The sequence below is a fragment of the Notamacropus eugenii genome, chromosome 1 (genome assembly GCF_028372415.1).
Source record: "Notamacropus eugenii isolate mMacEug1 chromosome 1, mMacEug1.pri_v2, whole genome shotgun sequence".
NCBI lineage: Eukaryota > Metazoa > Chordata > Mammalia > Diprotodontia > Macropodidae > Notamacropus > Notamacropus eugenii.
In genome coordinates, this window is record NC_092872.1 from 238,537,738 (window position 1) to 238,564,163 (window position 26,426).

General features: G+C 43.6%; 1 protein-coding gene across 2 annotated transcripts in view; it reads left to right on the forward strand.

Moving 5' to 3' along the window:
- Positions 1 to 296: 296 nt before the first annotated feature.
- PSAP (prosaposin) overlaps positions 297 to 26,426 on the forward strand; it is a 35,672-nt gene continuing 9,542 nt past the window's right edge. Inside the window, exons 1-5 of one of the 2 annotated variants that reach the window (XM_072628244.1) lie at positions 297 to 463; positions 17,887 to 18,020; positions 20,389 to 20,463; positions 21,009 to 21,134; positions 25,861 to 26,067. In XM_072628244.1, the coding sequence (XP_072484345.1) occupies positions 421 to 463; positions 17,887 to 18,020; positions 20,389 to 20,463; positions 21,009 to 21,134; positions 25,861 to 26,067 (585 nt within the window). In that variant the 5' untranslated portion in view covers positions 297 to 420. The remainder of the gene's footprint in view (positions 464 to 17,886; positions 18,021 to 20,388; positions 20,464 to 21,008; positions 21,135 to 25,860; positions 26,068 to 26,426) is intronic. The other variant, XM_072628245.1, reaches the window with a different exon arrangement.

A 26,426-nucleotide genomic window follows, 5' to 3' on the forward strand; every position in this document is an offset into this window, starting at 1 on the left:
AGGAGTAACATTTTAGCAAGAGCATTACAGTCTTTCCAAGGGGATTCCTGGAGGCCGGCTTCTCGGTTCTCTCTCCTCCAGAGGTGGGAGTTGATGGTTCAGAAGCAGAGGCTCCACCCTTCTCTCCTCTTCTCCCCTTTATCTATCATTTCCATCTTTCTCCAACGGGCCCCTCCCCCACCTTCTCCTCCCCTCCTTTCCGCCCACTCCCTCCTTGGTTTTATCCCTCCCCCTCCTAGGCTCGCGCAGGCGCCTGGAGCTGCTGAGTCAAGATCAGGCGGGCGGGGGCCGGGGGGGCGGAGGCAAGGGTCGGGCTGGGATCGCGCCTGCGCAGTGCGGAGCTCTGGCTACGCCAGGTTTTTTAGCCAGGGCGGATCAGCTGACTCCCCGCATTGCAGATCGGCGGTGTCCACTGGAGCCATGTTGTGCGCTCTGCTCCTCCTGCCCAGCCTCCTGGGTGCGGGTAAGCCGGCTGGGGGCAAGCGGCGGGGGATCTTCGCGAGGCCGCAGCGGCCCCCGTCCCTTCCCACTCCTCGACTGGTTCGGGTCCAGGCTGGAGGCGCACTCTGCGCATGCGCTCCCCCCCTTGCGGGAGAGATGGGGGGGCTCCGGGCTCGGAGCTGCTGCACCACCTCGTACTCGGACCCCAGCCCGGAGAGGCTGGTTTCCTTGTCTCTCGCGGAACCTCTCAGCCTGACTCACCCATTGTTTCCCTGGGCGGGGTGGGGGTGGGGGAGCGTGACCGATGGGGTGGGGGGCGACAGATGAGTGCGGGGGTGGGCGGAGAAAGGAGGTTCCATCCGAGCCCTTGAATGCATACGGTCCCCTTGGGGCGTGGGGTCCTGGGGGGTGCCCCTTGATGTCACCCCCCCCCCCTCCCAGAAGCCCTCCTGAATTGAACGCCCCGCACCCCCAACCTTCGGGGATACGCGACCTTTCCCCCGCCCTTCAGATGCCCGACGCTCTCGGTAGCCCGCCTGCGGGACCTCCTTCCTCCCGCTCCGCGACCCTCCTGCTCTTTTCGGTTTAATAAGTATTTGTTAATCGTCACCCCCGTGCAGGGCACCATGATCCTTACCCCAGCCAGACTGGGAGCCTTCAATGCGGGGTAGGGAGGGGCTGTCTCCCCTCCAGAGCCTATCCTGGTGCTCTGCATACAGCATGCGCAAGCTAAATGTTAATTTCATGGGGGGGATTGTCTCCTGAGGGTCGGCGGCTTCTAAACCTCTCCTGCCGTATCTTGGGGGAGCCATGGTGTGGGTATTAATTAACATGACCCAGCATCCTTTCTGGAATCTGCCTTTCTCTTTCCTGGAGCCTGCTTTTAATCAGCTGTTGACTCTGGGACGTCTCGGGAGAGGGAGCTTGAGCTGTATTTGTGGGTGGCTTCGGGCTCCTCAGTTTCAAAATCCCTTTAGATCAGAGGCTGGAAGGTGTCAGAAGTTTACATTCTGTTCCCTAACGCTATAAAATGCTGACTCATTTCATGGACCCTAGTATTACAGAACCCCTGGGATTTGGGCATGCAACTTTGTTTCAGGAGAAAGGTAATTGCACAGAAGTTGATGTGTTCTGAACACTTACCCTTCCTACTTCGAGTTTACCCGAACAGTATGGCTGATTATTTGATCCAGAGTTTACTAATTGTTGCACACTGCAGCACAAGTGGCCCTTGAGATGGAGAGTCCTTGCAGGGAACACTAGGAGCCTTAGCAGTTCTCTTTTGTTATGGCCCCTACTGTGATAATACATGAGAAAAAGTGGACCTTTCACCTCTCTCACACTTGCTGAAGCAGCTCAAGTCATGTGACAGGAGGAAAACTAGCAATGAGGAAGTCCATTCCCTGAGATTCGTTTCAGACAATAATGTGCCCAATGTACCATGTCCAGAATAGAAAGATGGGATAGAAGGATGAACAGGGGGGCAGCTAGGTGGTGTTAGGGAATAGAGTACCAGCCGTGGAGTCAGGAGAGCCTGAGTGTCAAATCTAACCTCAGATACTTATTAGGTGTGTAACCCTGGACAGGTCACTTAACTCCAGTTGCCTCCAAAAACAAAAAAACCCCATGAATAAGATGGTCCCTTGGTGAAGTTTTATAGTGCCTTATATGGAGTTTATAATCTAGTAAAATGTGGCTGTTAGAGTTCAAGATTGCCCATCAGCAGGTAGAAGACCCCCTAAAATGTGAGATTTAACATCATACCATACAATTGAGCATTCTAGGAATTTTTTTAAGCCCTTTTAAAAGAGGTAAGTAAATACTGGTTACTTTAGTTTAAGCTTCAATTCCTTTCTTATTTGATAACTAGCATGGGCCTTTTGAGACATAGTTGTTCAGGCCAGTTGTTTCTCTGTGTTCCCATTTAGAGGTTTGGCAAAGAAAACTGAAATGCTTTGCCATTTCCTTGTCTAACTCATTTTACAGATGAGGAAGGTGAGGCAGACAGTTAAGTTACTTGCCCAGGGATTGTCACAGAGGTGATAAGTGTCTGAGGCCTTTGAGTCTTCTTGACTTCAGCACTGGTGCTCTATCCACTAAGCACTACCTAGCTGCCCCATACTAACGTGATCTAAATGTTTGCTACTTGAAAGTAGATGGAAAAACTTGTGGCCAGTTAGTTCAGTCCCTTGTTCTTTCACTTCTCCTTAGCCCCAGGGCTATAAAATGGCTTGGGATCTTGACAATATATCTTTGAGATTGAAGTAAAGAGATTTACTGATAGAGAGGGATAATGAAAAATCAATTAACTTCTGAATTGAATGAATAACAGTATTAACCTTTTGTACTCATTAAATGGCTCATAAATGTTGATTGAAGGTCATCTTCATTCACTTTTCCTTGGGAAACCTTGACTCCTGTCTTCCCTAGAAACTTAATTATTTCTTTGTAGTAGTCTATAAATAATAAACTGTTTGGAATCTCCAAATGAGGACCTCCCCCTCTCCCCCCACAACACGATTTTTTGCTGTACTTAATTCTTTGTAATGATGAACCTGACATGGATATGATCCTTAGCTATCTTAGAAAATACTCTTCAGCGGTAATTTGGGGCTTTAATTGTATTCGATTGTAAGCTCCTTGAAGTCAGGGACTTCTTTTGCCTCTTTTTGTGTCCTTGATGCTTAGAGCTGTGTCTGGCATGTATTAGGCACTTAGTAAATATTAATGATTAATTAACCCTGAAGGTAGCCAGAGATACTCCTTAACCTAATGGGCAAGGAATAGAATGTTCAGCTTAATCAAATATTCTGACTAATTGCCACATCTCAATTATTAATCAATAGTAATTAAAAATTAAGGTAATAAATAATAATAATTAATTGATTAATTGAGATGTGGCAGTCATTAGGATATTTCATTAAGCCTAACATTCTATTTCTTCCTTGCCCGTTATGGATAAAGGGGAATCTCTTTGGCTACCCTCAGGGTTAATTGAATTCATGGATGTGTAGTGTTGGACATAATACAGGAATTCTTACTTGGCATAATGACTTTGTTTGACCTTTAGAGCACAATCATTGGGACATACTAAATGACTTGGCTTTTATCATTTGTTAGTTATGGAGAAGCTGGCATCTGAGTTGGGTTTTAAAGGATGTAAGAAGGGAGGGGAGGACAGGCACAGGAAATGACCAGAAGAAGCCAGGTGGGAGATGAGGGCCAGAAGGAGCCATCCAGTAGTGACATAAGCCTGGAAAGATGGGGTGCAGTGCCAGTAGTGTAGGCAAAGTGCTTGCATGTTACTAGGTCTCAGCAGATTTCTTCTGCTTACGACCAGATCTCTGCGTAAGGAAGACTATTCTAGTGGCACTAGGAAGGATTACGTAGGCATCTGGACCAGAGCTGAGAGCGCTGATGGGATGGCCTGTGAGGAGGTGGCGATGAGGGCCCACCAGTATCCATCCTAAGGCAATCTCAGCAGTGGGAATCTATAAAAGCAGATAAATGGGAGAGTGCTGGGGTGGAGATGGCCTTAAGAATTGATTTCTTGATTAAGAGTTTAGAAGAAGGAAGAAAGAGTTGGGTAACAGCAATAATCTTGGGAGATTATAGGGAGTAGAGGGGCCTGGGGCTTTATTTGGGATGGTGGTACTGTTGAAGTAGAGGAGCAGGCCTGAGGGGAGAAGGAGAAGCTCTTGCCGAGGATAGTTTACCCTTGCTGGTAGAAGTCTTCTGCAGGCCCTTTGAAATACTGTTTTGAGATGTGACATTGCATGGAAGTGATTGAGGCCAGAGAGTAATAAAGTTGTCAGGGTTTAGAGTGAGAGACCAAGACCAAGGAGAGAGCCTTGTGGGAACCTCTGTCCTCTGGGGTCAGGATAAGACGTTGAGCAAAGGAGGAGGGATCCGAAAGGAAAGGCACCAACAGGGTAGTGTTTTCTGTAGTAGTTTCTGAAGCTAAGGGAAAACAAAGTTATCTGGAAGGAAAGGTGGTTAGCTGTGCCAAATACCCCAGAGGTCCAGGAAGATGGAGGGGAGTGGCAGCCACTTTGTTTAGCCGTTACAGTGCTTTCATGGAGGTGGGAACCAGTTGCAAGAGATTCAAGAAAGAGGTGGTGAACAAGTGTAGGCATTAGGTGTAGACAAGTTTATTTTGAGAAATTTGTCAGTAAAGGAGAAGAGAGTAGCCAGACTTGGGACAGGACTGGAGAAAAAGCTTTTTGGCAGATATTTGTAGGCAGGTGACTGAAGACAGTGAGCCTAAGCGGAAGGTAACTGTTTTGTGAAGGTGCAAACTCATTTGCATTGTTTACAGACATTTCATATAGCTCCTGTTCATATGATACTTTACGACTGGAATAGGCTTTGCCTATGGAATCAGATTTAATTCTAATAACTTTGATGGGTATTTTATGGTATTTTTTCTTGTCTAAATCTAATTCAGAGCAAGCATCTGCTTAGAACAGTCTTTGAGAATTGATTGAGACACTGAGAAGTTTGGGACCTAGTCCAGAGCCACATAGAACAGGTAGGATGTGGCAGGATTTGAACCCAGGGCTTCTATTCCTCTCAGATACTTTCACTTTATAATCAAGAAAAGGTCCCTTGACGTTCCAGAATAGCTGTACCACCTAAACCAGAGAGGCAGGGCTCTAATTTCCTGCCTTTTTATTCTAGTCTGGAACAGAAACACTGATTAGTTAGTTTCAAAGAGATAGCTTTATTTAGATCTTTAGTAAATCCTGAATCAAACTCTCAAGGAAGTCAGGTTGTATTTATTTTCTCTTTAAAAGAAAATTGATGAACAACTAAAATGAGCACTTATGTACACAGAGTAGGAGAGGCTCATGCATGAAAGTGAAACTTCTGTACAATTTGTTTTTCTTTTAATATACAAGAAATTCAACGTGGTTCTCTAGTCTAGTTAGAATTGTCGTTTTTATTATATTGGCTCTGCCCACCCATGGACAGTAAATATTTTTCCAGTTATTTAAGTCTGACATTATTTGCATAAAAGGGGTCTTCTATAATTATATTCATATAGTTCCTGTATTTGTATTGGCAGGTATACTCTGGTATTTTATATTGTCTGTGGTTATTTTAAAAGAAATATCTCTTTTTGCATGACTTTGTTGGTGACATATAGAAGTGCTGATTTTATGTGGGTTTATTTTATATCCTGCTACTTTGCCAAGATTATTGTTTCAGTTAATTTTTTTAGTTGAATCTCTAGGGTTTTCCAAGCATGTCATCTGCCAAAAGGTAGTTTTATTTCCTCATTGTCCATTGTGATTACTTCAATTTCTTTTTCCTTTTATTTCTATTGCTAGCATTATTAGTATAATATTGAATAATATTTGTAATAATGGACATCTTTGCTTCACTCCTTATCTTATTGGGAAGGCTTTTAGCCAATCCCCATTAAAGATAGTACTGGCCTGTGAGTGCTTCTTATCATTTTAAGGAAAAATCCATTTATACCTATGCTTTCAAGTGCGTTTTTTTTAAAGTAAGAATGAGTATTGTATTTTGTCAAGCTTTTTCTGCTTTTACTGATAAAGTCATCTTTTTGTTGATTTAGTTATTGATATAATCAGTTATGTTAATAGTTTTCCTAATATTGAACCAGCCCTGCATTCCTGATATAAATTCTACTTGGGTGCAATGTATAATGTGGATTTTTGCATCAATATTCATTAGTGAAATTGGGTTTTTCTTATATGTTATTGCTCTTTCTGGTTTAGGTATCAATACCATATTTGTTTTATTAAAGTAATTTGGCAGGATTCTTTACTTGGTATTCTACATAATTTATTTAATATTGGAATTAGTTGATCTTTAAATATTTGGTAGAATTTACTTATACATCCATCTGGTCCTGATGCATGGAAGTTCATTTCTGGCCTTTTAAATTTTTTTCCTAAAATAGGTTTATTTAGGTATTCTGATATATTCTCAAAACTGCCCTGCTTGTCTGATTCCTTCTGGTCTTTAGTTTTTTTCTGTGCATGTTAAAATCATGTTTCAATGATCTTCCTTTCTTTTGCAACCCTACCATAGCTCCTGTTTCACTTTGCATCTTCATCGCCTTCCACAATTGAAAAAAACAAACTAAAACCTTTGTAACCATTATGCAGGCAAGCAAAACAAGCAAATTTCCTACATTTTGCACCTTGAGGCCATCTGCTCTGTGGTCAGTCGTACTCATCATCCATCCTCTGGTGGTCATTGCCTTGTTTAGCTTGTCTTTACAATGCACGTGACTTTTCATCAGTTCATGTACATCTTCCCTGGTTTCCCCCAAATCATCCCTTGGTTGTTTCTAACAGTACAATACTATTCCTTTATTTATGGATGGTGTTCCTGTGTTATAATTGCTTTGCTCCTTGACTCCAGGCTTTATAGTGGGAACAAGTTTCTAATAAAAAAAATGGATCTCTTTTACCCAGAGCTGTATTACAAAGAGGGGGGTGAGGAAGGAGGGGCCAAAAGTAAACCCACTGATCTCTACTGGGCCTATTGACCGTAAATCATGGGGTTCCTTCTTAGTGGAAGCTGGCCAGGCCTTCCTTTTGAAGAGTATTGATTCAGGCATCTGCATCAGGTGTTCTTTTATGAGCACATTTGTGAAGATTTTGAAGTTTATCTTCATTTTTGTCACCTGATTGATTTCTTCTGTTTATTAGCAGGAGATGTTTTTGTTGGACTGGACAATAACATGGCTGAGTGGACTAATAGAGGAGATTGTGCTACGAGTTAATACATTTTTTCAACTTTTCACTTAAGAGATCTCATGAAAATATTCTTTTCCCTTGAATTCCTTTTGGTGATCACTAGGCCTTCAGTGCACAATTTATTACCCTGTCCCACTTAACCTTCTGAATCACAACAAGCAGGTAATATGAATCTACATAGAAAAAAGTTGTTCTCAAGGTTTGTGTACACTCATTTGCGCTTGTTCACCAGGCACTACCATGTTTCATTAATGAGGTTGTAAATTGGCAGGGACCTTAGGCCGTATCATAGGATTTAGAGTTAGAAGGAATCTTCTATCATCTGGTTAAATCTCATTTTTACAGATGAGGAAACTGAGGCTCAGCGGTAAAAATGATAATGATTGACTCAAAACCACTTGATGAATCAGCAAGCATTTATTATGTGCCTACTGTGTACTGTCTTGGATACAAAGTCAACAATGAAACAGTCCCTGCTTTCAGGGTTTTACATTCTGCTGGAGGGAACAAAAACATTTGTTTGCCAAGGCGAGTTTTCTGTCTGCCTGCCTCTCATCTGCTTTAGCTACTGCATGAACCATAGTACTCCCTTCTCTAGCAAGGCTTGGGCCTGTTTGAAGACCTAGGGATTGGAGCCTCTTATTTACAAGGTATCCTGTTTGCTTTGAGACATTTCTAGTTGTAAGGAATTAAAAATATCAATCAGAATTGACCTCTGAGACTTGTGCCACACAGTTCTGAATGTCCTTGCCCCATACTGGTCTGGGAGAGGACAGGAGGTTAAAAACCTGGGGCGGAGAACAACGGGATGGGAGAGAAGGGATGAACCCTTCATCCCTTCACTGGGCTAGTAATCAAAAAACTCAAGTACCAGGGGACAGGAAGGCAGAGAGGCTTTAAGTCTACCTTGGTTCTTGTTTGCCGCAGGTCCTCAAGGGGCAGTGGAGGTGGGTTGGGCTATGTGTGTGGCAAGGGAATTTACTTGGTCCTGATTAAAATCACATCATAGATGTAGTGAGCTGAATCAAAGGGCAGAGGCTGCTTATAGCCGCCATCTCTTGGTGAACTGAAATAGATAATAAGCCCCTCTGTGGCATATATGGTCCTTTTGGCCCTTGCAGACCTCACTTATCACACAGCTCTATAGCGTGCTTCTGGTTTCTGAGTGAAGAGCAGCCAACTCAGCATTGTTCTACTTAGGACACCTGCTTGCTGAATAGTCTGCAAGGGTTTTTAGCACATATTTCCTAAAATGTATGCTAAAAGGTTCTTTCCCCCCAGCATATACTTCCTGAAATATGTGCTAAAATTTTTAGCTTCTGTAAAATTTTATATGTATGCATTGTATCTGACTTTTCAGATAGCTATATAGTAGGTTAAACAAACATCCAGTATGCATTCCCCTTCAAAGTCTGTTGAACCTGGCTATTTATCATGCCTGTGCCTTTCCTCCCTTTTGTGGCCATTCGTCTACACAGGCTTGAGGTCATCTGCACAGGTGCTGCCTTTGCTTCCTTTTCTGTTGCTTCTCTTAACTTGGAACTGAAATTATTCTCTCCAAAGTTATTAGTAATCTGTTTTAATAGAATTTTTCCAATTATATGTAAATGATTTTTAGCAATTTCATTTTTACAAGATTTTGAATTCCAAATTTTTCTCCCCTTCCTAAAATGGTAAGCAATTTGATACAGGTTATGTATGTGCAGTCATGTAAAGCACATTTGCGTATTAGTCATAGTTGTGAAAGAAGAAACAGACCGAAAGGAAAAAACTGAAAAAAATAAGAGAAGGTGAAAATCATGTGTTTCCATCTGCATTCGGCCCACCAGTTCTTTCTCTGAATGTGTGTAGCATTTTCCTTTAGGAGTCCTTTGTAATTGTCTTGGATCATTCATTGTATTGCTGGGAAGAGCCAAGTCCATCATAGTTGATCATCACACAGTATTACTGTTACTGTGTATGAGGTTCTCCTGGTTCTGCTCATTTCATTTTGCTTCAGTTCATAAATTCCAGGTTTTTCTGAAGTAGTATTCCACTACATTCATATGCCATGGCTTGTTCAGCCATTCATGGACATCACCTCAATTTCTAATATTTTGCCATCACGAAAAGAGCTGCTATAAATATTTTTGTACATGTAGGTCCTTTCCCCTTTTTCATGATTTCATTTGGATACAGACTTAGTAGTGGTATTGTTGGATCTAAGGGTATGCACAGTTTGGTTGCTCTTTTGGGCGTAGTTCCAAATTGCTCTCCAGAATAGTTGGATCAGTTCACTACTTCACCAACAGTGCATTAGTGTCCCAATTTTCCCACATCTTCAATCTTTATCATTTTCTTTTTCTGTCATATTAACTAGTCTGATAGGTGTGAGGTAGTACCTCAGGGTTGCTTTTATTTGCATTTCTCTGATTAAGTGATGTAGAGCATTTCTTCGTATGACTGTAGATAGCTTTGATTTCTTCATCTGAAAATTGCCTCTTCATGTCTCCTGTGATAAAAAACTGCCTGACTTATATTCTTAAAACTTAGATTCCATTCTCTGTATATTTGAGGTGTGAGATGTGAGGCCTTTATCAGAGACACTCGCTGTAAAGATTGTTTGCTAGCTTTCTGCTCTCCTTGTAATATTTGGTCGTAAATGATCTGACAGACTATTTCTTGTTCTTCTGATCTGCTTATGATATCATAAAAGACCAAAGATGTTGATATTTATCTGGTTTTTGCCACGTTTTCCAGTTTTCCTAGCAGTTTTGTCAAATAGTTCTTATCCCAGAGGCTAGGATCTTTGGGTTTATCACAGCACTAGGTTACCATGGCCATTTACTACAGTGTCTTGTCTACCTAGTAACAAGATTAGTTGCTCTGTTTTCACCACTCATGTCTTAGCCAGTCCCAGTAATCCTTGATGATTACTACTTTATAATATAGTTTGAGATCCTGTATAGGGAGGCCACTTTTGTTTCTATTTTTTTCATTAATTTCCTTGGTATTCTTGACCTTTCCTTCTTCCAGATGAATTCTATTGTTATTTTTCTATCTCTGAAAAGAATTTTTTGGTATTTTGATTGGTACAACACTGAATAAGTAAATTAGTCTAGGCAGAATTGTCATTTTTACGACTCATGAGCGATTGATATTTTTAATTATTTAGATCTGACTTTATTTGTGAAGGTGTTTTGTAATCCTGTTTATGCAGTTCCTGTGTTTGTTTTGGCAGGTAGACTCCCAAGTGTTTTATATTGTTTACAGTTACCTAATGATCTCTTAATTGTCAAATCCAGTGGCCTTTCTCAGTCCTCCCCTTTCTTGACCATATGTAGACTTTGTAGACTTCTCCTTACTCTCTTTGGGTTTTCAAAACCTCTGTCTCTCCTGGTTTTCCTATTTGTCTGACCTCCTCTGTCATCTTTACCACATTGCCGCATCTTCTGCCTCATGCAGCTCTGTCCTGGGCCCTCTTACCATCTCTGTCTGTTTTCCTTGTTTATCTGTCATCATCTTCCTGTGTTTCTCATGATCATTCCATGCAGATGATTCTCAGGTCTGTTTTGTCCAGCCCTAACCTCTCTTTTAAGAGAGAGACCTCCAGCCTCAGATCTGATGCCTTTAAGATATCTCTAGGCAGCAGCCTCTGCAGATATCTTCCTGCTTTAATCTACCCCGTCAAAACAATCTTTTTAAAGTGCATGTCTGGCCGTAAGTGGCCAGGATCAAATAGAAAATTCTGTTTGCCTTAAAAACCTTTATAACCTAGCCCTGTCCTACTTTGCCAGTGGCCTTAAACGTCACTCCCTTCCAGTAGTCTGCAGCCCAGTGACATTGCCCTCCTGGCTGTTCCTGGAAGAAGACCCCACCCGCTGTCTCTCTACTGCAAGCATTTTCAGGGGCTGTCTTCCCCTTCTCACCCCTCCCCCAACCAGTCTCCCCCTCCCTCCCTCGTTTGGCCTCCTGAATCCCAAGAAGCTTTCCCCCTTCAATCTTAGCGTCTTCCCTCTGAGGCCATCCTCTGTGCATTTCGTCTGTAGGTAATTGTTACTGTTTACTACTGTTGTTGTCTCTCCCACCAGAGTGGGATCTCCTTCGTGGGAGGGGCTGGTACGGTGTCAGGGACAGTATACGTTTTAAAAAGATAAATTCCTAAAATAAAATGCCATACATAGGATTACAAAGGAAACCAGTTGTGTTGAATTGCAGCTCTTAAAATATTTAAGAGGCTGACCTCAGGTTCAGAACCCCCCTGCATTAGTTGTATGTATGGAATTGTTAGGATGTTAGGGGGTGCTTATTAAGGCACAGGTAAACTGCACATTTATCATAAGCCTCCCTCCCGCCTAAGCTTTGGTTGGCTTTCAGTTAATGGCGTTATGACAGTTCCATCATAGCGATACATTTTGCCTTGTCAAGCCTTCATTGTACAGAACAGCACTGGAATTCTCCCCTCTTGTGTGTGTGTGTATAGAGTGAATAGGAGGAACCTTTCGTTTCCCTTTCCCTTTCACCAAATGAACAGATAGCCCGAACTCCCTTCCCAAAGGCTTGATCTCTGGTTTCCTGAACTGACACAAGATACTACACTTTTTAATAAAGCAGTCCTAGTCAGAGTCAGATGTTGTCGTGAAGTTTTTAGTCACCATACAACCCAGGGTGTGTCTTGCTGCTCTAGGGCTCTACTACCCCTCTGCGTAACTTGACCCTTCTAGAGTTTCCCCTTCCCCCATCTGTTGTCTCCTCTCTCTTTCCCCAGGAGACTTAGGCGCTTCCTGGCCTGGGACTATCTCGGCTTTGTTTTTGTGTGTGCACTGTGCTTAAATAAATGACCTCCGAGTTATTCATTAGGGTGTCTATGAATTTGGACACATTAACCTGAATTTTGGGGGAGAGGATGGTAAGAGGAGGACCTGCTATTGCTGTTTTTTTCAGACTTTAATTACTTGCTCACTATATTCTGATGAAGTGAATTAAATTTTTTTTTTTTAAAATTTTTTGGGGAAAGGAGTTTTGGGGGTAGATATTGGATATGGAGGCTTTTCCTAAGTCCAGTTTTGGGGTAGCATGCTTTTTTTTTTAATTTGGTAATGCCTGGGCATTAATTTACGTAGTGAGATAAGGAGATAAGATTGTGTTGGGGATCTTGTGTAAAAATCAACAGTTCAACAATCTAGGTGAACAGGTGTTGGTTGACTCCCTGGAGATAAGTTCTTGAAATGGAAAAGGTTCACTATCTTATGAGGCTAAACATTGTCATTTTAATTTCCTAGCATTCATTTTCAGTTGTGTTTCCATTTATATTGTTGAAGGAAATAAGCATTTGTTGTTTAGTTCTTTTAGTCACATCTGATGCTTTGTGATCCCATTTGGGGTCTTGTTGGCAGAGATCCTGGAGTGTTTGCCATTTCCTTCTCCAACTCATTTTACAGATGAGGAAACTGAGGCAAACAGGGTTAAGTGACTTGCCATGGTTACACATGGTATCTGAGGCTGGATTTGAACTCAGCACTCTGTGGCTTTGGGCTCTGTGCACTATGGTGCCATCTAGCTGCTCAAGCATTCATATCTACAATGTGCCAAGTGCTTTACAAAGATTTCATTTAACCCTCACAACAACCATGCTATTATTAATCCCACTTTACAGTTGAGGAAACTGAGGCTGAGTCATTTCAGCCCCCAAGCCCGTTATTAGTAAGCCTGTGCTCTTGTGCCAGGTACAGTGCTGGGCACTAGTGTCTGAAGTAGGATTTAAATTGGACACCAGGCCCAACATACCGGCCACTTCAGCACCTGGCTGCCTCTGTCACCATTCACGTTGCATCAGTTCATGTAAGAGTTTTCAAGCTTCTTGGCATTTGTTATTCATCAGTGATTACAGTACAGTATTTCATTATTATGTTCATATACTACAACTTATTTGCCAATTCCCTAATCAATGAGTGTCTACTTTGTTTCTAGTTTGGTGCTCAGGGAGCTTTTAAAAGTCATCTTCTTGGGAGTATGTACCTAGTTCTGGGTCAAAGGCCTTTTCTTATCAGATCTTTGTAAGGTAAGAAACTTAACAGATTTTCTTTACTCTAATGGAGACTGTCTGTAGCCAATATCAGATGATGTCTCTTTTCTAATCAGAGGAGTCAAAATGAGATTTTCAGTTAGATTTAGTAAATCAGCCCATGGGTTTGTGCCTGATGTGTTTTAGATAAAGAACTTGTCTAGGAGTGGCCTTAATCAAGGTTAACTTGCTTCATTGTTTCAGATTTCTAGAACAAACAGACTGTAAAGTGCTTTACCTTTTGTAGGAAGCATAATATTTTATCAGTTCTGGTCAATTAACTACTGATTCATCATTCAGGAGATCCTGGTGGTGAGCTGGGCTGAGCACCAGGTCATTTTATAGATGGGGAAACAATCTGAGAGGCTCAGGTAATTTGTTCACACCCAGTAAGTGGCTGAGCCATGATCTCTTAACAAATCTGAGAAGCAGAATTAGACTAGTCCCAGGAGACAAATGCAAGAGAGATGTTACAGGGGCATGCTAACATTTGGCATCTTCTTGGAGGTGAAAAATTACACTCTTTCACTTGGTGATTCAATGGCCATGTCTCTGTTGTTGATTCTCACATCTGCCCATCCAACCCTAACCTCCCTTCTGACTTTACATTTCCAACTGCCTAGTAGACATCTTAAGGATGTCCAGAAGACATCTTAAAAGCAACATGTCCCCAACTGAACTCATATTTCCCTTCCAACCCAACTCCCTTCTGTTGAGGAGACCACCATTCTCTCTGTACCCCAGAATCAAAACTTCAACTTGTCACTCTCACACCTTCCATGTTCAGTGTGTTGTCTTTCACTTTTACCTTTTACTTTGCCAGGTCCTTATCACCTTACTCTTGCATTGATGTATTTGCAATGTCTTAACTACCATCTGGGCCCGCAAAAGCATCAGGTGGTGGGCTCTGACTCCAGGGCAGTTACCTAAGCCTTTCCTGCCCCCTTTTTTGGGGGGTGAGAGCCACATGATGAGCAGGAGAGGAGGGGTCTATCGATGCTCTGAAGATTTTATTATTTTATCTGCCTTCCCCCCCATTTTCTGAATCCCTTTGTATTCCTTCCCCAACCTGAATGTCATCTTCCAGCTTCCCTTTCTACATTCCAGTAAGTCAGTTTACTCAGTAAACATTTATTAAGCACCCACCGTGTACCAGGCATTATGTTCAGCACCAGGGATAGGGGATATGAAACTCCAAGACCTCACAGTTTATTGGAGAGGAAGAAAACATGCAAAGAGCTATGAACAAACAAGCAACATACAGAATATATTGGAAATAACAGAGAAAACACTACAATTAAGAGAGATTGGACAAGGCTTCCCACAGAAAGCTGGAAGGCAGAGAGGAGCAGGGAGAGCGCTCCAGGCTGGTGAAAGCTGCAGTGGGGGAGTGTCTTGTACAAGGAACAGCCAGGAGGCCAGTGTCACAGTATGGAAGAATACAGGTTGGGCAGAAAGGTGTAAGAAGACTGAAGAAAGGGTAGGAGAGGCCTATGTTACAAAGGGTTTTGGAAGTTTTTTGGAGCTTTTTATATTTGGTCCAGGAAGTAACAGCGAGCCACTAGTTTTTTGAGTAAGAGAGTGATCATGTGATCTGTACCTAGGGGTTGAATGGAGGATGGATTGAAGTGGGGAAAGACTTGAGGCAGACAGACTCACTAGAAGGCTCTTGCAATAATCAAGATGTTAGAAGATGAGGAATCTTTTAAGTCACATGAGCTTGTGAGAGATTGCGTTACAAACCTTTATCTTGCGTCTTGTTTTATTAACTGCATTGCATTTTCTCATTACGGATGATGTTTGGGGAACCCTTAATGTGTATGCTATCTGTGGTGCTGAGCAGTGTAGATGAGAAGAGAGGAGACAGTCTGAAGGGAATAGAGGAAATGAATGATGTCCCTTAATTAGAGATTCCTCTCTCCCGCCCTTCCTCATTTGGTGGAGAGCCTTCGATGTGGCACACTTTTGTTTGAAAAGGCTAATTAGTATGTCATCTGTAATCCTTTAGTCCTTAAGGAGCCTGCTTTCTTTCTCTCCTATAGACCATTTCCTTTGTCCCCAGAATCTAGTGCTTGGATGATTTTCTCTGTACAGAAAACTCTGTAAGGTGCTTTCATCTGGGAGAATTTTGAAGTCTTTGCAAACCTAGGCCACTGTATAAGCATCATAAATATTTTATGGTAACCTTATCCTCTTCTTTACTGTATCCATCTAGAGGGTGGAAATGAGCTACATAGGGGACGTGAGGAGGCATATAAACAAGGCAGTTTCTGGGCTTCGCCCATTGCTCACACCTCCTTGGATGCCCTGTCTCAGCCCTTAAAGCCTAGTGCCCCAAATAACCCAAGACTGCAGATATGATCTCTGTCGCCAAGGTGGAGTAGGGCTTCTAGCTCTCTTGCATGTGGCCCTCCTCACAACCTCCTTGGCCCAAGTAATGCATGCACTGCATAGTTCTCCCTTGCATAGGGACTAGTTTTTTTTATTAGCAGATAATCTCATTGAGATAACATTTTTTTCTGGAAAAAAACTACCTGTCATTTTATAATGTTTCTATGAGTACATTCTGATTGTGGAACTGCTGATGTATAAACCATTTGGGGTTCATGCTGTTGCTGAATGTGGGGTTATCTCTCTGTTCCCTTTTTCTTTGCTCCTCTCCCCCAACAAAGATGCTCTTAAGCCAAAGTAATCATAAGCTTCGGGAGGGCAGATTATGATCTGAGGAGACATTAAATGAGTAATGGAAGCAATCTGAAAATTCATTTGATGTCTCCAGTCATTAGTAACCTAGTCTTATGTCATCATAAAATAGCTGAGATTGTTTGGCTAATTTGTCTATGAACTAGCACTTGTGACATTATTCTGTTTGCTTTGTGACTTAAGCTGGGGAGTGGGAGGGGAAAGAGGAGACTGACTCCTCATCATTTCATAGAGAGATGTGAGCCATTTTAACATTCAAAGCTCTTCATAACTTAGTCCCTTCCTGCATTTCCGATTTTCTTCCCCTCCCCACCAACTCTGATTCAGTGACCTTGGTCTCTGCTGTTCCTCACACAGGTTATTCCATTCCTGGACTCCTGTGCATTTTCACTGGCTGTCTTCCATGCCTGGAATTCTGTCCCTCATCTGACTCCTGGCTTCCTTACATCTCAGCTCGAGTCTAACCTTCTGCAAGAAATCTTTCTTGATCCCTCCTTAATGCTAGGGCTGTTTTAGTTCTATCATGTCTAATTCTTTGTGACACCATTTGGGTTCTTCTTGGCAAAGATACTGTAGTGGTTATTTCTTCTAGCTCATTTTACAGATGAGGAAGTGGAGGTCAACAGTGTCTGAGGCTCGATTTGAACTCAGGTCTTCTGACCCCAGGCCCAGCACTCTATCCACTGCCCCACCTAGCTGTCCTAAATGTTGTCCATAACCATATCAGTATAAAAATGGGTATCATGGAACTCTTTAAACCATAAATTAGTGAAAAATTTAGTCCCAGACCTACCTAAAATTAAGATGAGGCCACAGAAACCCAACTTCAGAGCATGCTTATGGCTTATGGCTTTAAGAAAAAAATTAAAAATTGACAGTAGATTTTGCTCTTGCAGTGTTCTGTAGTTAACAAGAATGACTTCTGACAAATCTCCAAAGAAAAATTTTTATGGTCTTCGTGCTTAGGGGCATTCACTGAAAACCACCATTTCACCTTTTAAATTTATTCACATTTTTCCGTTAATCCTTTTTATAGCCTCTGGACACTGGGGATCTTCAGTGTTCAGAAACCTTCTGGGTTAAAATCATCTTCAGCTTCTGCAAGAAAACAGAACTTATTTATTCATTTGTCTATTTATACATTCATTTTTGAACAGTAAGATAAGATATTTAGAATGCAGCTTGTCCCCAGTTTCTCATATTAGAATATCTGGATCAGCTTCTTGGTATGCAGATTGCTGAGGCCAGGAGGGATTGAATTGGAGGGAGGGCTTCAGGGACTTATTCCATTGACTGGTGGGTGATGGGGAGGCATGACACGCATCAGCATGGCCACCAATGGAGGTCTTTGGTCTAGTCTCCAACCTACCACTTGGAACTTCCCTTTTCCTGATTTTTAGTAAGAAAACTCAGCTAGTTTGCCCTAGTGCAAAGGAATTTGGCATTATTATTTAGATATTCTTGAACCCTCTGGCTTCTGGATTTGATATGGTGCTGACTGGTATTGTTTTAGATCAGGAAAAGATATCCCTCTCAAGAGAATGCCTTAGTGCAAGCTTTTCCTGGGATCCCTTAAAACAAGATAGATTCAGAGCAGGAAAGTTCTTTCAAGGTTCTCAAATCTAACACTCATCCTACAGATAAAGAACCCAAGACAGTGCTGAAGGGACTTGTCCAGGGTCAGGGAGTTGAGCAGACATCTGAAGCGGGATTTGAATCCAAATCCTTCTCCAAGTTCAGCCATCTCTCTGTTATACCCTGCCTTTCAAAACTTAAAACCCAGTATTGATTAGCCCTGCATTTCTAGGATAGGCCAGGGGCTGTATTATTTGCAGAACAGGAATGCTAAAGATGAAGCTAGTTAGTTTCACTGTCAAACCTGGGCTGCTTCTACCAAGGAAATGTTGGGAATCCATTCCCTGAACTCTTGTGATTAAACAGTCTTGTATGTATTTTTTTCAGCTCTGGCTGGCCCTGCATTTAAAAAGGAAGAATGTGCGAAGGGTCCCGAGGTCTGGTGTCGAGATTTGAAGACGGCATCTGAGTGTGGGGCTGTCCAGCACTGCCGGCAGGCTGTTTGGAGCAAGCCCATGGTGGTGAGTGTTTGCTCAGTCCTCACTATTTCAGAATTTCCCTGAATGCTTTCTGGAGCAATCAGATTACTTATGTTTTATAGGGGTAGATCTGAGGGTCTAGTGTCTAGTGTATCTAGTCTTGGGGGTGGGGGGAGGTGGGTGGGTCCTTCTGCATTGGTAAGGAGTAGTCATCTATTTGATAGTTGTTAAATGATATCAATGCAGAATTTTTTCGATTACCAAAACATTCTGTTTGCAGAAACTCATATCACTGCAAAACCTCTGGAACTTGGCAGACATGCCTAAGCTTAATTGGACTCTGCTGGTACAAAATGATTTATGCTCTTGACCTACCCAATACCTAGTAAATCATCAGGTCAAATGGGATTGCCAGGATCACACCAATGCTTTCCTACACAATAATAAAGTTAATTTAAGAAGTAATCATTTTCAGATTTAATTTTCATCTACTTTTGGTCTTGGACTTAATAGTGTGCTTTCTTTGCACTTTTGTGTGATACACAAGGGATGTGGCCTTCATCAGAATGTCTTTGGGTGGGCCATCCTGCTAGTCTGCCTGCATCCAGAGATTCCAAGATTGTAGAGATCTAGAGGTCACTAGCTCATTTTAGAAATGATGAAGCTGAATGCCCAATGTCACCCAGCAGGGTGTGTAGAAGCCCGATTTGCAGCACCAGTGCAGCTAGTGGTCTTTCCACCCCATCCGCTCCCTTCCTTACTCTTTTTGGGCCCAGAGCCAAACTTTACTTCTACCGAGATTCTCTTGAGGACAGAGGTAGACATTCTTTTCATTAGCAGAAACTATCATCTGGGGCCAATTCAGCTCCATGTTCTTCTGTACTCTTGATCCCTCCCACCCTTGTTTGTCTGTCACTGGTCATCCCTTGCCAATCCCCAGTCTTGTGTTACTCCCACCATTTACTCCCTTCCTCCCCTCCCTTCCCCTTGCTGCCTGATAGAGCTGGAGGAAGTAACCAAGCCTTGCTAACGGGACACCACCAGACAGTCCTTATAGTCCTTCCTAATTTAGTCAGAAGGAAATATTCCAAACCTTATCTCTGTGTATTTGTTCCCATCCTCTCTGATTCCTCTGAACATCCTCTCATTCCTCTACTTCCCTCCCACTCCCCCATTTTCATACTGCCTTCAAGCATGCCCTAGTCTTTCAAGGTAACTTTATCTCTCCTCTCTTTTTCTGCTAGATTTCTGGGAAAACCGGTCTGTCCATTCCTCCCTTCTGCTCCTTAGTCCTTTGAAATCTGACTTAGTTGAAACTACCCTCCCTCTTTGTCTCTGTAGACTGCCCTTTTCTCTCTGGATAATCTCTGCTCTCTGGACATTGCTGTGCCTGTCTAACTGCTGTATATCCCTGTTCACTTTGCTGGCTCATCATCCATTTCATGGCATTTAAGTGGGTTTTCCCTAGGCCTATTTTATCTCCTTTTTTGTTTTGTCTTCCTAGGTTGCTTTTTAAATTTATCTCAACCATGGAATCTCAAAATTGGGAGGGACCATAGACACTTACTTAACAGTTCATTCTCCAACAAACCAAATGAATCCTTGAGCCTCCTTTGCTTGAACGCCTGGCCAACCAGTTGTAGCTCTAGTTCTTAGTAAGATTTTCATTACCACACCCAAATTTGCTTTCTTCCTGTTCGAACTACTGCTTCTAACTCTGCTCTGTGGGTCCAAGCAGAACTCATCCCATTATTTTTCCAAACAGTTTCACAGAAATATCATGGTCCCCTTTTCAAATGCTCAATGCTTTAAAAAAAATTGAAGCAAAAGGAGAAATCAGAGGGCCCTACCCTGTACCAAATGCCAGGGCCTGCTGGGTACCTTGTACCTCTCTACACTGTTAGGGATTCACTGGGAGATGACTCACAGATGGCTCCTCCATCTCAAGCCTCTCCCCTGAGCTCCTATCACCATTTGTCCATTGGAACTTCAAACCCAATGGCCCGGAGACGTCTGCACGTAGTCTGTCTGACCTTTTCCTGTTGTTCCCAGGTTCATAGTTCAGTGCTCGCCTCCATTCCTTGCCCTGCATGTTCAGTCAGTTGCTAGATCTTGCCAGTTCTGCCTTCACATTAGGTGTTATTTTACAGATGAAGAAACAGATCTAGAGAGAGAGAGATGAAGCGTTCATAAACTAATGTGGACTGTGGTTTGTGGGGTGGTGTTTGGTTGAGGGATATTGTCTTCACTTTAGGTAATTGTGGAAAACAGATACTCAGAAACATGTGGAACAGAGATGTGGGTTTGTTGGTAGGGAAAGGCGTCTCAGCGTTTAGATAGCATCGTAAACATTCCAGCATTCACTTGCATTTTAAGCCCTTCACTAGAATTAATCTGTTTTCTCTTTCAGAAATCTATCCCCTGTGAGGCGTGTAAGAAGGTGGTTACAATAGTTGAGGACTTTTTGAAGCAAAATGGCACCGAGGTGAGCAGGCTGTTACTGTCATGATGTGGAGAAATGGGGGTAAGGTTTCATTGGTTCACTTTACTAGGGCGATGAAAGCATTTTACCAAACAGCTTCCCCCCTCCCCGCCCGAGTGACTCTGCTTGACTTTTTCCCCCCTCAGCAGCTAAACGGAACCAAGAATCATTATTTGAGAGAATTCATGATGCTGACATACTTGTGCTTGGTGGTGCTTGTGCTCATGAGATGAGGGAGGGATTGATCGAAGGCTGGGGAGGCAGGGCTAGGCTCCAGCCTGAGGGACAGGCCTTACTGGGAGTTCTTTTTTCCACCCACTTAGTCCAGATGAGGACTGATAATGACTTGTGATCAGTCATCTCTTTGGGCCTGTTTCCCTAGAGTTATCTTTTCAGCGGGCTGTTCTCTGGGTAATACTGGAACTCATCTCCTGTCTACTCACAGCTGAAAGGACCCCCCCCCCCCCCCACTGGAATTTTTTCTGCTTTGAACAGATGGAGTGGGAGCCAGGCCATAATGATTTACTTGTGACTTGTCCTTGTCCTAGGCTGAAATTGAGAGTTTCCTGGAGAGGGAGTGTGAGATGCTTCCTCAAGAGGATTGGGTATCGAAGTGCAAGGAGATAATTGAGTCCTACCTACCAGTTATCATCAATGCAATTGAAGGGGAAATGGTAAGAGGACTGGAGTTGGGACTCTTGGTTTTGATGAAAATGATCTTCTCCCATTCCTTAGGTAGAGAATTTTGAGCAGGCCAGGGCCTTACAACAGAATACAGATCTAATTTTCAGGTTCAGTCATTCACCAACATTAATCGTTTACTATGCAACAGTCAGGGCAGTGGAGAGAGCTCTGGGCTTAGAATCAGCAAGACCTCTTGCTCATGAGTTCAGAGGGCACTTATTAGTGTGACCCAGGCCACTTCACCCTGTCTGCCTTGGTTTCTTTTGTAAAATAAGCTGCAGAAGGAAATAGCAAACCCCTCTAGTATCTTTCCCAGGAAAACCCCACATAGGGTCATGAAGGACTAAACCACAACAAAATTGGCCTCAGGCATTGTCCAGCCTTGGGGATGTAGAAATAAAAGGGAATCCCTGCTCTTAGGAGCTTCCATCCTAATGCGTGAGGCAGCTGGATAGACTGGGGACAAGGCCAGGGCAGCAGGTACATAGCTGAGGGTGTCATATAGAATGTAGCCCTTGGGCTGGTTGTTAGAGGAAGCCAGGGCTTCCAAGAGGCAGAAGGGAGCAGAAGAAGGAGAACAGTGGATGGCCATCAGAGGCCACTGAGTCAGTTGGCCTGGATGACTGGACCATGGAGTCAGAGCAGGGAGGGACAGAGGGTCTCATGTTTGATCCTCTAGGGGGCAGCGCTTGGCACCCTAGGGCCTTTGGGCCACATGTGGCTCATCCTAAGCCCTATTGGCTGCTCTTGTGCCTCCTATGGCCTTTACATTGTTGTATTTAGAAAGGTAGAGACCATTCTCAGCTCCTCAAACTTTGGATTTAGCTTTCTAGCTGTAGTCTGCCAACCCTTGCATAGGAAATAGGGAGCCACTGGCATCTGGGATAGAGGATGGTCATATCTGCACTTCACTGCTCTATCATCTGGGTGGCCATGTGAGAGGAGAGAAGGAAGGGGCTGTTCAGGTGGAGATTGAGCTCAGGAGATGGAGAGGTGAGTTCTGGTTGGGAAATGTCAAATTTGACATTAGTATCTTGTGAGGTGATTAAATAGACATTAAGATGTCATCTGCAGGAGATAATGGAGCCCTTGGGAACTGATGAGGTCACCTAGTGAGGGTGTTGAGAGAAAAGTGTGGAGGATGGGGCCTTGGGCAGCTCCCCATTTAGTGAGTGTGACGTGGGGTGGGTGATGTGGCAGCCAAGGGCCTAAGGAATGGTTAGACAGGTATGAGGACACCTGAACGCGGCAGTGCCACAAAAATCCAGTGAAAAGGGAGGTTCCAGGAGGCAGAGGGTGGGAAACAATGTTAGGTCAGCTGAGGGTTGACCAAGAGGCCATTGGAAATGAAGAGATCTCTGGGGACTCGTGAGGGCGTTTTCATTGGAAGGATGTTGGAAGCTGGGCTTCCAAGTGAGGAGAGGAAGTGGAGGCCCTGGGGGAGATGGTTTTTGGAGACTCACTTTTCAGTGAGTTCATGTACAAAGGAAAAGAAACATTGGGACTGCCTCTGGAACTTACCCCAACTTATGGGCAGGTTGGTGGGCTTTGTGGGGTGGGGCAGCCCCCCTGCTGGCTGGTTTTCTGTCTGCATCTCCAAGGCTTCACACTTACGAGATGTTTTCTCATTCACTCTCTCATTTATTTTTTAGTGATTCATGAATGTTCTCTTGGCTTCCTTCCTTTCTCATGTCAGTAATGTTGTTGTTCTTCCCCGCCCCCCCCAAAGAAAAAGATAGAGAAGTCCTCCCTTGTATCAGATATAGTCCTGCAAAACCTTCGCATAGTTGTAAGGGATTTAGCTGAGAAGGGGAGGAGAGAGAAAGGTGGAAGGCTCTCGTTTGGATATGTCTTGTAGACAGAAAGAGGGAACCAGGAGATAGGGTGAGATTGAAGATGAGATACATACATGCATACTTACATACATTTGTATATATGTGCATATCTACACACACATACATGTAGAAAAGTTTGACATTGGAGTAAAAGAGGAAATGTGACCTTGTCAAGGGACAGAGAAGTGAGGAGGGGAAGAAGAGAGGGTGGGAGGTGAAAGGCCTCAGTTTTCTTGGTAGCATATGAAGCAGGGCTCTCAGTAGGTGGGGGGAATGATGCCACAGGTCTTTGAGGCCAAGGTCTGGAGAAGGGGCTAGGGCATCAGCTGGGGGAGGGTTTGGTGAGCCACCACTAGACAACCAGTTAGCAGGTGAACCAGGTAGAACATTTGTGTGGCCTTCTCTACTGGGACCTAGGAGGTCTAGGAGGAGCCTAGGAGGAGATATGAAGCTTGCTGGCAAGCCTGGGCTTCGTCAGATATAAGCTGGTCTAGACCGGGGCGATGAGATGTTTCAAAGGAGAGTCTGTTATGGAGTTGAACTGGTTTGTCCAGCTAGCTGCACCTCCCCAGCAACTTGTTATGTGACCTTTATTGCTTCATCTTGATTTTTCTACCCTAGAATTTTTGTACTTGATGAAATGTTCATCTTAATTTGAGTCAGATTTTCCCTTGAAATGTAGAAATATTACCCAAAGATACATCTTCCATTAGCCTTTATAGAATCTAAGTTCTTTAAAAGATTGATGTTTTTTTTGCACTGACTGGAAAGGCTGTTAGCCTGCTCTTCTCTGTCTCCGCATGTTTAATATCTAGAAGGACCTTGTGGAACCCCAGAAGGAAGGGAGGAAAGAGCAGGATCCAGATTGCTCTGCTCCATAGTGAGCTCAGGAGGTCACCCACCCAGTTTGGAAGTGTAGTGCTTGGAGAACAGAGGGATGCAGCCTGTGTAAGCCCCCTGGGGGATGGGGTGGAGCAGAGTAGGAACCTATGACACAGGCTAGCGTGGAGCCCAGACCTGAGAGGCATGCCCTGACAGGAGGCCCCTTGCTCTCACAGTTCTTGATGCCCTGCCCCTCCCCCCTTCTGCTTGGGAAGCCACCATCTGAAAAGACAGTGTAATACAGGGGAGAGGGTACTTATCTTGGAATTAGTCACCTGCCTAGCTGTGATTGTGGGCAAGTCCCAGTTTCCTCCTCTGTTAAATGGGAAAAATGATACAGCATGGCCCTCAGACTTGGGAAGAAAGCACTTCAAAACTACAGATCTCTGTAACTTCTCATCATCGAGTTCCTTTGGGCACAGAGAAGTTGTTTTGTCCATGATCACAGCCAAGCTGTATCAGGAAGTCCTTTTTATCTTGTCAACAAACATATTTTATTATGTACCAGCCCTGTACAAAGCATTGCAATAGGTAGTGGGATATGTATAAAATTGAGATCACAGAACCCAGCCCTCATGAAGGAAGCTTAAAATCTAGTGGTAGATATCAATACTGATAACTATAATCTACCTACTATGTGCAAGAACTTCTATTTGGTGCTAGGGATAGAAGACATGGAAACAATAGAATAGTCCCCTGTCCTCAAGGAGCCTACAGAAGTACAAGTGTGGTGTCATCAGAGCATTATAAAATTAGAAATGAAGTGGTAGCCTAGGTTTAAGGGGGAAGATCATTACATTCAAGAAACCTTCCATATATCAGGCAGGTCTTGAACCTAGGCCTTTGTGACTCCAAGGCCCACACCCCCCACCATGCTATGGGGACTACCACCATAGGATTGGGAAGTAGGTTCACTTTGCTTTTCTGTTGGGGTTTGCCCCTGACTGCACTCCAGCAGGGCACAGCTGTCCTGGTGTCCTGAGCAGGAACTCCAACTTTTTCCTCCATGTGGTGTGGCTGTTCTTGATTCATTACATTGAATTTTGGTTTGTAGCTTAGGAGCCTGTTTGTACTGTTGTCTCTTTGGGGGACTGTTTCTGAGTTAGACTTGAAAGAATGTTGAACCACATGGATATAGAAATGGGAGACAGCAGATCACATGAGAGCCAAGTTACTGTTGTGTTGGGCTGTGTTAGTACAAGTCCTGCCCTGGGATCACTTCCTAGGTGATGGTGCTGTTGAGTTAGGCCCTCCTCATTTTGGGAAGGATGTGGACAGGCTGGAATAGGTCCAGAGCAGAAAATCATAAGGATGTTAAGAAGGACTGGACAGAGCATGTGGTAAAGAGCAGTTGAGGAAACCAGGAATGTGTTTTTCCTACAGAATAGATGTGGAAGGGGAAATGGTTCCCAGCCTTCAGGGCCAGCAGATGGCAGACCTAAACTTACTTGACCTCAGGGCCAGAATGAGGGTTCATGGATAGATGGTGATAAAAAGTCATATTTGGGGTTGGTATGATAAAGAACTGACCAGCTATTAGAACAACCCTATAATGGAGTAGGTTGCTCTAGAGGTACCTTCCTTTCTTAAACTGAAGGTATCGAAGAAGCTAGACCCTTTGCTGGGGAGGTTGGCATTCCTGTGTCAGAGGAGCATTGAATAGATGACCTTGAAAATCTCTTCTCTTTCTGAGTATCTGATTCCAAGAACATGTTTCATTTGATGGCTGGACTCCAGTGCTATAAGATGTAGATGAGAGAGCAGTGAGTTGTATCTGCCTATTGGAACACATGCACTTGTAGGCATAAAGGCTATTGCTAGCTGGGTATTGTCTTTGGTTTTGCCTAAAATGTGTGGTTTGCACATGGGCAGAAGGTCACTTTTTTGGGGTACTTGGGGAGGATTAAATCAGATCAATTCCAAGGAAATGGGGGTGTTGTCTTAGATGATTGTCAGCAGAAGTAATTTCAAGTTTGCTTTTTCCACCTGGACCATTTAGAGTGATCCTGAGGAGGTGTGCGGCGCCCTCATGTTTTGCCGGTCCCTTCAGAAACATCTGGCTACTCTGAGTTTGCATCAGAAGGAACTGGAATCCAACTCCATCCCTGAAGGGGACATGTCCGAAGTGGTGGCTCCCTTCATGGCCAATGTTCCCCTCCTCCTTTACCCTCAGGGAGAAACCCAGAAAAAGCCCCCTCCACCAAAGGTAAGAAGGCCAAGTCATTTGTGGTGTTACTGGGTCAAGGGCAGGGAGAGGTGCCAAATGGGAATGAGGGCACTCCATGGCCTTTCAGGCTTCTGAAGAAGGCACCTGCGGCCTGGCCTGTGTGACAGGGTGACAGCTTGTATCTTGGAGGTTTGAGAGAAGAAATGAGAACATCCAGGGATCTGGTTTTCCTCCTGTCAGCTCATTCAAATCCAAGGGATAGGGCCTCTCTACCACAAGCTGCCACCTTCTCACTTCTTCAAGTCTTAGGTGCCTATGACTCGGCCAGGATGTGTCCACCCAAACATGCTGCCACTTGTGAATCTTCTCATGGTTTCTAGCTGTTAGAGAATTTTAAA